This window comes from Pundamilia nyererei, unplaced genomic scaffold (genome assembly GCF_000239375.1).
Source record: "Pundamilia nyererei isolate P.nyererei 1_Seehausen unplaced genomic scaffold, PunNye1.0 scaffold00216, whole genome shotgun sequence".
Lineage (NCBI taxonomy): Eukaryota > Metazoa > Chordata > Actinopteri > Cichliformes > Cichlidae > Pundamilia > Pundamilia nyererei.
This window is the reverse complement of record NW_005187617.1, coordinates 523,762-537,285: the sequence shown is the minus strand read 5'-3', so window position 1 is coordinate 537,285 and position 13,524 is coordinate 523,762. Positions and strand designations below refer to the sequence as shown.

Below are 13,524 nucleotides of genomic sequence, written 5' to 3'. Positions count from 1 at the left end.
AGTCAGATAACAGCCTTTAGCCTTCAGTCATCAGAGCTTCTCTCTCAGCTATTGTCTGGGTTCATTCGTAATATCTGGGTTAGGGATTTGTGTACATGTGCGTGTGAGCAGGAGTGTGTGTGTGTGCATACAGTAAAGGTGTGTGTCTACATCTCCACAGTGATATAACAGAGAGCAGGTCATCCCAGCAGCCATCACATCTCATTTACCCACCCTCCTCCTCCTCCTCCTCCTCGTTCTCCTCTCTTTCTCACCCCCTCTTTGTTTATCACTCTCTCTCTCTCAGACCCAAAACACACCTGCAGAAGCTCACTCACCTTGGTCCGAGTGAGACGGCAACCCATTCTGCCTTTGCCCTCGGACAGGTCAGAGTTAGGAGGAGCAGAGAGCAGAAAATGGTGGGAAAATGGTGAGTATGACAGGAAAAGAAAAGGAATAAGATGCAGAGATCAGATGAAAGAAACTGCAGAGGAGAGGAAGGAAAAGGGCAGAAGAGGGTTCAAAAGCATGAGAACGAAAGACAGCGAGAGAATAGAAAGAAAGAGAGAGAGAGAGTTTGTTGAGCCTCGTCCGCCCACCAGCTCACATCTCCAAACTCTGAAAACCCACAATCCCTGGCTAATCAGCTGTCCTCCTGTGCTGCTGAGGAAACTACAGCTCCCATGATGCTGCGGTGTAAACAGCAGCAGCAGCAGCAGTCGGTGGGAAGCAGGTCCATCGCATTAAACCCCTCTCTCCTCAGGAATGAGAAATAATCATGGGCGAGCAAACTGCAGCAGGAGCAGCACAAAGCGGGACGAGCGAGACAGAGGAGAATGAATGAAAGAGAGAGAGAGCGGTACATGTAAAGAACAGAGCTGTCTTCATCTGACTGCTTCTTCTCTCTCTCTCTCTCTGCAGCTCGGCTCCTGCTGGCCAATCACAGTGGCTGGATGCAGGAGGAGGGAAACATTTGCTCTGATTGGTCAAAGGAAGTGTCAGCTGAAGCATCCATTCAACGTTTTTCTCTCCCCTCTGCTCCTCGCTCTTTCTCTCGTTCTCTGTATTTTGCTGGTCTGTCCTTGTTTCACTCCCTCTTCTTCACACGGTGCTTTTTCTCTCATCCCCATCTGTCTCAGAAAGCCCACAGCATCGACTGTGTGTGTGTGTGTGTGTGTGTGTGTGTGTGTGTGTGTGTGTGTGTGTGTGTGTGTGTGTGTGTGTGTGTGTGTGTGTGTGACTCCACCAGACCCTTTTTAGCCTTCATAACTCACATGTTCAAAAATGAAAGTGCACTTTGATGTCCTGTAATATGGACGTTATTTAGCATGAAAGTACATTTTGCACAGCTTCGTTTCGAATGTTAAAGTTGCTGTTAAAATAAAAGCTGGACAGAAAACACAGTCCAATCCCGTTTGAACGTTACACCTTAATCTAAAAAATAATATAAATAGATATATATTTATAAATAACCCAACATAATGGAGATCCTGGTACTCTGATCCCATGCTGCTATATTTGGCGATAGAAACATGGAATTTCTCTCCAAGTCCAAGTTCAACATTTTAGTTTATTTTTTTGTTTGTAAGTTATATTATAATTATTACCTAGTTTCAGATTTCCTGCGCTCCTGTCTTTCCTCTATTTGTCTCTTAAGTCTGTATTTCTTTGTTAGACCTGCTGTTACTTCCTGTTTTACTTTGTTACCCTCTCGTCTCGTCTCGTGTAACAAGACTGTTTAGTTTTGCTTGTATTTTCTGCTGTGTGTGATTTCCCCGCCTGTTTTCCCTTCCCTGATCATTTCAGTGTATTAACAGCCTCAGTTTGTGGTAGTTTTCCTCTTACTTTATGCACATTGTTTCCTGCCTGTTGTTGGATTTCAGTTTTATTAACTTTGTCTCCCAAATCTGGATTTTGGATCTGATTTTTCCCGCTACATCTGACTGAAGGATCCTGAGCCAGTGTGTGGTTGAAAGATTTTACCTACACATGATCAGAGTCTCCTACATGCACAGCTCGGGTTCTGGAACCAACTAATGACTGAGAGGTAAACAATACACGATACAATAAACACAAGTGACCAAGGAAAGACAACTTTTAACAGGTTTTACAATATCAAAAGTGCAAAAGCTCCAGACACAGACATCACAGCAAACAGGACCAGACTGCTTATACACTGAGAGGCTGACTAAAAGCGAGACACAGGTGAATACAATCAATTAAGCAAAAAGGAAGAAATAAAACTTATGTGAGGCATAAAAGGAAACTAACTTTCAAAATAAAACAGGAAATACACAAGTGAACTAATACGGACGTAAATGCTAACATGTAGAAAACAGGAGAACTGAGATATTAACACAAACATGAGAGTGAGTGAGGAACAGCCTCAGAAACAGATGAAACTAAAAACTAACAGACATAAAACAAAACACAGGAACTAAAATTCATCAAAACCATTAAAGGAAAAGAGCAAAGTCTCAGTGGCAGAGGCAACAGCTGAACAGACCTCAGGACCAGGCTGAGCACCAGACGCAGGTGCTGGTTGGGGTCACCGTGCCACCGCCCCCTCCTCTGCTGGCAGTGACGACGCACCGGATGGGGAGGGCGACAACCCACAGTTATTCCTGGAGACCACCCAAGCCATTTCAGAGCGTGGCAGTGTCCCACGGCAGAATGGGCGCCATGGCTGCTGCTGCTGCTCTCTGGGAATGCTCAGACAGCAACTCTGAGCTTGCCGCCAGCCTCGCCGGGGACCTTTGGAGACATCTGATGGGACATTTTGGATCGCTTGGGCCTTTCCCAGGAAAACCGCTGCTGGCAGTTCTGGGGTTGTTGGATGACAGCAGAGGACCAGACACTGTTTGTGGAAGGGTGTCCCAGAAAAATGGCAGATCCTGGGCCAGTAAAAAATGAGATTCAGTACATCCTGGACCTTAGACAAAGCTGCACACGTTGGGAAGGTTGTCACTGAAAAATGTGCTCCAGGCCCAGAAATGTCAGCAGGGCCTCTGCAACAGAGTGGCAAATTTCACCAGGAGATAAAGTACTTGTATTACTGCCTTCTTCAAGCTCAAAGTTAGTCACCAAGTGGCAAAGACCCTTTGTGGTCACATGGTGAGTGGGCAACATACAGACAGGGGTGGAGCCACACAGATATATCACCTTCATCTCCTGAAAGCATGGAGAGAGGCCAAAACCACTTCTCTGGTCTAGTGTCCTGGTGAAGGAGAGAGATGAGTTGGGGCCACAGATGCCAAGGTTACCTGAGCATGAAAGGCAAATCTTCCAGAGAGAACTGGCTGAAATGCTGAAAATAGTTCTTATAGTTCTTGTAGTGAAGAAAGGTAGGTCTATATGCTTCTGTGTCAACTACTACAAGGTAGATTCCCTTGTCTGCAAATTCCAAGGAAAAAACAGTGTGAGGTTTGGACCTGTTTGTCAAACTTTCGTTTGGCTTGTTCCCAGCGCCTCATGGACCATGTGCTCTGTGCCCACGCTGCAAAGCTTCTTAACTGAAACACAGGGCTGGGTGCCGTTTGGTCCCAGCAGGTACGGGGGATCGCCACCTGATCCTGCACACCAGCTGGAAACTGACACGGCAGGAGAGGAAATACAGCACAGTGGAGAAAGAGTGCCTGGCAATCCGGCCGACGGTGGACTGTCGTCGTTCGTTCCTCTCACACCCAGACTGATGTGACTGTGTCAGAGCAGGACTGAGGTCTAGTACAGCTGCATCAGCAACTATGATCGGATCAGCTCATTACAGCGTTCGTTATAGAAATATACGGGAGTTCAAGGTTCAAGGTTCTGTATTCGTTTTATTATTATTATTATTTCATATAAAATCTTAATGTTCTTTTTTATATTCACAGAAACAGAAGTGCAGGCTTCTTTCACCAACGCCTCAAAAACATGTTGCTCAAAGTCCTGCTTATTCTTTATTTAGCAGTGACCGTTTCATTTTAAATATGAAAGTAGAGTTTACACAAATTAGAGAACTAAAGAATAATCTTTTTTAAAAGGACAAAGCAGAAAGAAATGTTTCATAACCAAAATTGGTAAAGCTTGTCTTATACAGATGGTTTCCTTTCCTTGTTTCCTTCTTCATCCTTGTGGAAGACTTCTCCTTCTGGCTGCTTCCTCCAGCTCAGTGCGAGATCTCCAGCGACTCCCTGGTCCTTCAGCGTCTGTTTGAGCTGGGACACAAAAATGTGATTTGCAGAATATGACATAGACAAAATTATTCACTAATATTTGCTATTCACTCTTTTTTGCTGCTGCATAAGTTTGTTGTTATTAGGTATATGAAAGTTAAAGCAGCTTAAGGTTTGTTTCACAATAACGCTGGAGGTGACCAGTTACCTGTTTCAGCATGGCATCCATCGCATCATCGTCATTCAGATCCAGACTGTTTTTCTCCAGCCTCAATCTCACCACTTGCTTGTAGGTAGGCGCTGATTAAAGAACGAGGGACACTCAGGGTTAGAAAACAAAGGATGGACAGCTTACGTCACCTGCTTTTCCTGCTGCCCTGAGTTTAGTTCAGGGTGTCAAACTCATTTCACATGGCGGGCCACGTACAGCCTCCTTTCAGATAAACTCTCCTTTCTGTCAGTGACAAAGAAAGAAATCGCTCATCGTTTTTCTGATGCTCCAGATGTTGATCTTGCCTCTTTGACTTCCCATTTAAAGAGTTCGATCACAAATCTCAGAGTAAAAGTTGATTCTGCACTTTGACGGTCACGTAAACGAGGTGGTGAAACAGCACCTCAGACGCTTATCGGAGGTTAAGCCCTTTATTTATTATTCACGCCTTTATTACTTCACAGATCATTGCATTTCTCTTTCAATGGGGGTTGGGTAGGACACTTTGTCACGCTTGCAACTAGTGCAAAATGCACGATTTTTAACTGGCAGAAGGAAATTCGACCACATGGCTCTGGTTTTGGCCTCTCTACATTGGCTTCCAATTGAATTAAGGATCCGTTTTAAAGTCCTTTTATTGATTTTTAAATCTCTAAACGGTCTGGCACCTGTTTGTTTGTCTGATTTGTTGAGGCCTCATGTCCCTATTGGCTCGCTTCGGTCAGCTGAGCAACTGCTGCTTTCGGTCCCAAAGTCACGGCTACAACTTGGAGGAGGCCGAGCGTTCTCTGTTGCGGCTCCAATGCTTTGGAATAGCCTTCCTCTCCATATCAGACAGGCTCCATCAGTGCCAGGTTTTAAGTCCAGATTAAAAAACTATTTTTATTCGCTGGCTTTTAACTCTGTGGGTGACTTTTAAATTCATTTTATTGCTGTGTCTGGTTTTTGCTATTTTATTACTATATTTGTATTTGTATTGTAAAGCACAAGTGCCAATGATGATGATGATCCAGCTGTTTTCACGGTTGTTGCAGTCATGTTGGCAGACAACGGCCGACAGGATATCAAACAGGTTTGATTTTCTATGACTAAATGACTGATGATCAGGAGCTGGTCGTGAGGTCTTAATCGTTACCCCACGTATACAACACGATGCACGACACACGATTAAGGCGAAACTCGGGCCGATCCCCAAAAAGCTCAAAATGGACCAAAAGCCACACAGTGGATGCCCAGCTAAAGTTTCACAAAGTAATTTACATGGAAGCTTTCTGTGGTTTCCAGTAGCACATTTAAAAAAGACACGTGGACAATCTGATAAGAACATATTGAAATGAGTAGTAGCACTTTAGAGGATTCATACACATCACACGGTGTTTGAGAGTACGTGATAAGGGAGCATTTGCATGGATTCAAAACCTTGTAAAGCAGGAAATGCAAAGCAGCTTCTTCCCAGCTTTTTCACCAGGTGAGTGGAGTGTCAGGGTGACTTTCCCCTGCCTGTATTGAATACTGCTGTTTTAATAGTTTGATGATTTGATGGACTGCCTCTACTGCATCTTCCTAACGGACTGAAAGATTGTGCATGTTACTATAAATTGTTCCTTAATTTACTTTGAAAAATTCTGGTCAAAAGGACTGAGTGTAACTAAAGGTTAAGGCATAAAACCAGCATATTATACAGAAATCTAAATGAATTCCAAATTATTCTCAGACACTACACTGTGATTGGTGGGAGCCCCCCCCCCCAGGGTAAAGAAGTGTGGGGTAAGAAATAAAGCAACCTCAGTTTCACAGCCGGATCTCACAGTGCAGCAAATCTGTTGTATCATTACTTTTGCTTCTTTATGGATGGTGTTTAACGTCGGTCTGGAGTGCAGCGTGTGAGGCTCTGAGGTACACACAGTGTTGCCAACTCAGTAAGGAAAATCGCTATTGGCTGTCCTAAAAGTCGCTAGAAGTCGCTGAATGACGTCATCGCCTAATTTGCATAAATGGTCATGCTAATCTAATTGTAACCTGTGTTGATGGAGAGAGAAATAACATCGTGCAAGAGACATAAAGTGAGTAAAAAACGTCCTAAATGCATTTAGAGTTTATTTAGAACTACAAATTAAATTTCTTTTAGCAATTATTGTTTTTTTTAATGTCACAATTCCAACCCTGCTCCTTTACCCGGGCTTGTGCAGGTGCGTCCGCCTCCTCTGCACTGCACCGCAGGCCACGCCCCGCCACAAACATGTAATTAAATTCAAAACTGAAGACTACCTCAATGTTAAATCTAATATTGTGCTAAAATAAAAATAGTAAGTAGACTGAACTCAGTCTTATCAGCTTAAGTCAGTTACCGGTGGTTTTCGTTCAAAAAGCTGATCAACTCAGTTTATTTGTGTTGGCCTAAATTAGAGAAATGAGGTAAGCTGGAAATTTTGCTGTTCACTGGTGGAAAGTAACAAAGTGCATCTTACCCCTGTAGCAGATAAATGCTGTTTTTCGATCACAGTTCCAGTCCTCCCATGCTCCAGATGGAAAGAGTATTGCCGCACAAACCTTATTCCCTGTGCTTAAATCAGGTTGAGTTGGGTTCCAGTTTCTAAACGTGGAGTTACTACCATCTGTCCACTTCCAGGAGTCTCTGAAAAGGCCGATCCAGGCGGATTGCCCTGCAGGTAGCACTTCTGTTACTCTCTGGTTCTCAGACATGTTTCTCACACTGGCCAGGTCTGTGTGATGGGCTCTGCAGTAGCTCTGAGCCTCCGTCCATGTCATGAAATTGTTGATGAAGACAAATGTCACGTTCAGTCCTGAAAACAGACCAAAGTGAAGTGTTCTGAAGAACAATGTAGATCCCTGAAACACAACAGCTCCGGTTGCAGATGAAAATGCTGCTGACTTCTACATTTAAAAAACATTTTATTAATTAAAACCCTCACCTGTGACATCAGAACAAATGGCGTTAAATTTACTGCCACATCTGTCATTATTCCATAATCCAGTCTCATGTAACTTAGCACAGTGTTCGTTCCCTAACCAGTTGTCCGGTTGTCCAGGCTCCCAGTTTCTGAACGTAGCCTCATCATTTTTGTAGAAATCTGTGTCTGGCATCGACCACCTCCAGCCGTTAATGTCACCATACATCCCAATCCAGGCTCGCTGCAAGCAATAATTAAATTGTGTTGACTAAAACTATATGACCTACATTCCTGTCTTAGTAATGAAGCCTGAACTGAGAGGTCTCATTTTTCTTTGGAATCATTCAGTTTGAGCTGGACCGAGAGGAGATCTGGTCGCCTGGTGCAGTAATTACCCAGTCACACCTGTAGTTACGTGGTCAGTGGCGTGTTATGTCGACAGACTCAATCCCCAATGGACCCCCTGCAATGGTAAAGTTAGGCTGTGTGTGGACTGTGTTGAGGGTGAGCTTTGGGGCGGAGTGGCCCGTGTACAAAAAACTGAAAACTGTTTTGTTTTACACGCACATACAGATTAAACACAAAATTACACACAAGGGAAGGAGCCCGAGTTAGTGCATGAGGTTGAACGGTACCGGCTGAGTATAGTTGGGATCACCTCAACGCATATCTCGGGCTCTGGAACCAGTCTCCTGGAGAGGTGCTGGACTTAATCTGGAGTTGCCCCTGGTGAAAGGCGGCGAGCTGGGGTGGGTATCTAGCTTGCAGCATGTATGTAGGGGTTTCTCCCAGTGGACAAGAGGGTTTTTTCCCTGCGCCTTCGGGTCAGGGAATGGTTCCTAACTGCACTTATGCACCGAATGATGGATCAGAGTACCCAGCCTTCTTGGAGACCTCTGAAACAATAAGCTCCGTTGGAGCAGCCTTTCAACACGAACCCGACGTATTAGTCAGAGGTCCCTTTGCTACGGTTCAGAGCCGCGGACCTGTTTTATATACGCGTGGAATAGTTTTCTATACGAGATCGCTGCAAAAAGTGCAGCCTTACCTAATGTAACCTGCTGTTACTCATTTATATTAAGATTAAGCATCTAGCTGGTGTTGGTGTGGAGAGTAGCCTTCAGTATTCTGTAATCTGTAGTGGAGTACATTTTAAAAGTAACCTTCCCAACACTGCACAGAGATGATGACTTGACCAAAAACATAATGGACTACTACTGGGACGTTCAAGTAAAAGCACGAACACAAATCAGAAAACTTAATCCAACGATAGGTGAACATTTATCTGCAAAATAATTTTATTTTTGAGACAATTTTTCAATAATACATTTTTATGTGTGCTGAGGTGTTTTCATGGTGTTTTATTGCTTTGTTACCCAAAGGAATGATCTGAAAAGTCGTTTTCAGGTAATAGAAAATATATTTTTTGTAATATAGCAGATTCTTTTTAACTATAGTGCAGAAAAGTGACGACATCCATGTCTACCATGCCACTGATACATACAAACACATTAACTCCCACCTGTGGCTTACATATATCAATTTAATTTAAAAAGAGGATAAAAGTGTACTCACATTTTGGTATTGTGCGTAGTTCATTTTACTTGAGTCTGCCATGCTCTGCAGGATCCTCACATCCTCCATGTTTTCTAAGGTGGCCAGGTCTGTGTATCTCTCTCTGCAGTAACTCAGAGCATCAGTCCAGCTCTTCCAGTCATAAACAAAATGGTACTGACGCTTAACATATGAGGAGCCTGAACACAGCCCTGCAGAAATGGAATATTATTGTGTTATATGTAAATATCAATTACATTTGGACTTAAAAATAATTATATAGCTTATCTGTGTGGTTTCAGTGGAATTGTAGTGGTATTAGCTGTGTATTTAATTAGAGCTGTAAAACCACCAATATTAATGTCATAAACATAAAATGACTTCCTAATGATGACTATCCTTCTGTTTCTAGATCAGTTAATATAACAGTAACACAAGGTAACACAGTGCTACCTGACACTGTGTTTAAAATGAATATGAAAATGACATGAAAAATAAAAAACACATTAAAATACTTGCCTGCTGCAGCTATGATGAACAGAAAAACCTTTTCCATCCTTGTCTCTTCCTTGTTTCTTGTCTCTGACTGTAAACATGCAAGTCTTGATATTTCTTGGTAAGTTATAGGTTCAAATCTTTCATCTTCGCGCGAAGTAAGATGAAAATATCTTAGCTCTAAGGATCACTATAGTTCATCGTCTGTCACACCAACCTCTGCATGTCCACCTGCATTCATGTATCTTCTCTGAGGTCTTCCTCTTTTCTTGGCATTTCCCTAAAAACAAAAATATGTTCTTTTTTTTCAGTTGTGCAACCTGTAAGGTGTACCTGCCACTCTTCAGCCCTCCTCCCCAGACCCCACCCCAGGTATTTGCCTTTAGAAAGTTTTACTATGTAAATAAGAAGGTGCAGGCACCAGTACTTCCCATCAGTGGTTAGCATTAGCATCTTCACACACTATTTGTGTGTGTGGATGTTTTCCCATCAGGTGTGTTAACATGTGATTTCAGATTGTCCTTCTGAAATGAGATGGCCAGAGGCCACGTCACTCTGGACTCAAGCTTCAGTGGAGATCTTTCCCCCTGCTTTTACTTGTATAGCTCCCTCTGTGTGTCTCCCTCCATCCTTTTACACTGACTGCATGTCTTTCTCTTTAATGCAAACTCACTCCTCCTGCCTGCAGGAAGGTTGTTGGTGTGGTCACTGGAGGCCTGTGCAGTACAGTGCAGTGGATCACTGTGTCCACTGCAGCGGCAGCGTCATTGTTTGGCCGGAGGACCCAAGCTGGGTCACGACAGGACGCAACATAAAGTGACTTATTTTACTTCAACCTGAAAGACACTTAGCATTCTGCTTATGTAAAACTGGACGGTTCTCCAAGTGTGTAAAATCAGAGCACGGCGCTCTGCAGTCAGTTCATTGTTGAGCCTTATAACTAACCTTCATTTACAAAATCAGTATAATGACGCTTATGTGTGAGTTCAATAAGGAAGATCTTGCAGTCGCAAATTTTGAAGCCATCATGATAACCTTCTCCCGCTGACGATGTGGAGACCCAACTTTTTTAGCTCCGGTTAAAATCAAGACACTCAAAAAGACTCTGGAAAAGAGTCGAATCCTTGGGACAGAGTTTAATACACTGAATCAAATGAACAGCAAGAAAAATACAGACAGATATTTAGCAAGAGAGTTACAAAGCAGAAAGCCAGCAAAGCAAAACCCCGGGTGCACAGTTTTAAGCACAGACGGCAGAGCAACAGCAGAGGGGGAAAGTGCTGGGGTGTCCTCTGGTCCCCCAATATATACGGACCAGTATCCCCGCCCCCTGCTGCTGGGTAACTTTCCCACCCGTCCTCCAGCCAGACACAGCTGACACTGAGTCTCATCACCATTAAGCTCCCGTGTTTCACAGTGACGATGCTGAATGTGGGAGACAGAAGTACAAACACGGAACAGAAAGCTTCAGCATTCATGGGTGCGACGGCCATTTTTGTCTCCTCTGTCATTTTTTCTCGGTCTCCCTCTTCAGTGTCCAGTGCTGTGGACGGGCCTCGGGGTCCATGGCCACCCAAAAAAGTCACAGCGTCGCCTCAGCTGAAACCTACTAATACACATGAGGTTAAACTAATTCAAACAGCATGGTACAAAAAACAGAAACGCTAATATTTATTGCACTGCAAGTTCAGCTCGCAGTAGTTTGTTTCTGCAGCAATCGTGGCGTGATGAGGAGGACGCTCAGCTGATGGTCGATGCAGGTCAGACTTTAGCACCCGATGTCGCTTTGAAACTAAAGAACAGCCATGTGTCGGCTTGTGCAGCTAGTTTCAAAACACAAATGTCCTCAAAGATTTGTAAATAAATATAAATGTGTTACTGATGTTCTGCACTCACAGTCAGCTGTTCTAGTGCGTCACTGACCGACTTCTGCCTCTGCTGCTTGCGTCTGCTGTCTCAGACATGTTTGCACTCTTTCATAAGACTCCGAGTCTCCTGTATTTGTATAGTTGTAATAGTGTAATCACTCCAGACCTTTTCCATCTGTCACGTTTCTTTGTAGCCACTTAGAGGGTTTTTGCGCTGATATTTGAGTAAAATCATTTTGCATCTACATGCAGTTATGTTCTTTGCAGCTAAATGAGTTGAGCCTCGTTTTATTTTGCTGTAGTACTGTAGTCCAGTGTAACATATGTGGTAGTGCCATCATTCTCTGGCTGTCAGCCTGTGTCACTCCTGTACTGCATATTTATATTATTTGTGCACTTTTACAGAGCTGGTTTTAATCTTGTTACACTGTGTATACTGACTAGAAAGGCTTTCAATTCAATTCTGTTTTTCTTTCCCTTCTTGTTGCAGTTGTTTTGTGTCTGAAGTTTTCTTGAGAAGCTTTTTCATTTGATTTACTTCAGTCACATCCCCTACAGCCCTCTGTGGGTAGCAGGCCCGTTCAATAGTTCACACAGGCAGTCATTAGAGCGCCTGTAACATCTCCTCCTATGGCAGAATCAGAAAGCCGTGAAAAAGATATTCTCTTTTCCAAACACAAAGGCAAACAGTAGAAAGCAGCACAGAGTGAAAGAGTCTGAGAGAGGGAGGGTTAAAAGAGCGACGTACACAACAGAAATACAATCAGACACGTTTATTTTAATAGAAGAACAGAAATGCTGCTTAGCTGCAGGGAAGAGCTGCAGACACACACATGAAGGGTGAGTCTGCAGCTCTGCAGAGCACCAGGACCAGAAATAGGCTGAGAGCACAACGAGCATTTAGCGATGAATATTTCAACCACTCTCTCACTTTGAAAGTCTGGTCTCTCATAACCACCACTCCACCTTCTGTCCCTGCTTTCACTTCTTTAAACTTTTAATCCACAATCTTTAAGTTCACATCTTTGTTACTTTCTCCACAGGCCTGCCCACCACACCCACTCAAACCCATGTCCATTGCTGCTCTCCTTCTGGTCCTCTCTTTGGAAACACAATGCAGCAGATGTGGGAGCAATAATCAAATATATGATGGAGTCACATGCATTCATAAAGAAAACTTTACCTGGTGATGTGATTGCTTCTTGAAAGTCCTATTCTGACTGCACGTGCATGTACGATTTATAAACTGGAAAAATCTTATTGGCTTTGTGTTGAGGAAACCAGGGCGATGCTAACAAGAATGTTAGAAAGACTGGCGTGGATCAAACACACACACATTTCTCATGCCAGCGTCAGGGGCCACTGTCACTTAACAATACACACCAGCCTGGCACGTACAGGTTGAAAGTTTCAAGACTCCCTAAAACACATTTTCCTCGATTTGAGCCTCAGTGATGCAGGTCAGAAAAGTACAACAGTGTCAACTTTCATTTTTGTATTGTTTGTGTCACTGAAAACTACATTTAAAATATTGTTGCTGTCATGAAAAGTGGTCACTACCCTTACACATAAACGTTTATATACTGAACAGTATGTAAAGGTTGTTACATGCAGTGGTCCCTCGTTTATCACCGGAGTTACGTTCTAAAAATAACCTGCGATGGGTGAAATCTGCAAAGTAGCCAGCTTTATTTTTTACAGTTATTATGGATGTTTTAACCGCAGTGGTTCACCTTTCGCTGTGCTGAAAACGATGTTGCACTTTTTACCCTTCACAGTTGAAAAAGACTAGAAATAAATGTTTTTCTTCTTTTGCATTTTATCAATAAATGTGGTGAAAAGTCAGCGAGCACCTGTGAAACCTGATGCTGCGTTAACTTAAATTACATTTGCCATTGAACAAACACTAAACTAAACTAAAGTACTGATGTGGATGAACACAGAACAGGAGGCGTAACGACAGCCTGTCGTACTCTTACCACAGAGATTGTTTTCACATCTGGAGGTTTTCGGGGCATCTGGAGCACCAATCGCCTTCAACATACGGCCGCACTCTGTCATAGTTCCCTCTGAACACACGTACACAAAATATCACACAAATCCAAATCAGATGAACAGAATCAACTTTGGGGGATTTCCTGAATGATTGAATAAACTGTTTAGTTTTAGTCTTAGAGTCATTTTCCAACAGAACTGACACGAAGCACCATGGATGTATAAGTGTTTTATACTGTATCGTCTACATTATTGTGAGGTAACTTTTTTTTTAATAGAAGCCACATTTAATGACGTCTCTGCCTTCAGTCAAACATAAAGTGTCATTATTAGTACTGTCCACAATCCAATCCAAT

General features: G+C 43.1%; 1 protein-coding gene across 1 annotated transcript in view; it reads right to left on the bottom strand.

The window, feature by feature from the left end:
* The window catches only part of LOC102213893 (uncharacterized), a 24,627-nt gene extending 23,752 nt beyond the window's left edge, over positions 1-875 (bottom strand). Inside the window, exon 1 of the mRNA XM_005748202.2 lies at positions 318-875. Within this exon, the coding sequence (XP_005748259.1) occupies positions 318-344 (27 nt within the window). The 5' untranslated portion in view covers positions 345-875. The remainder of the gene's footprint in view (positions 1-317) is intronic.
* Positions 876-13,524: the final 12,649 nt, after the last annotated feature.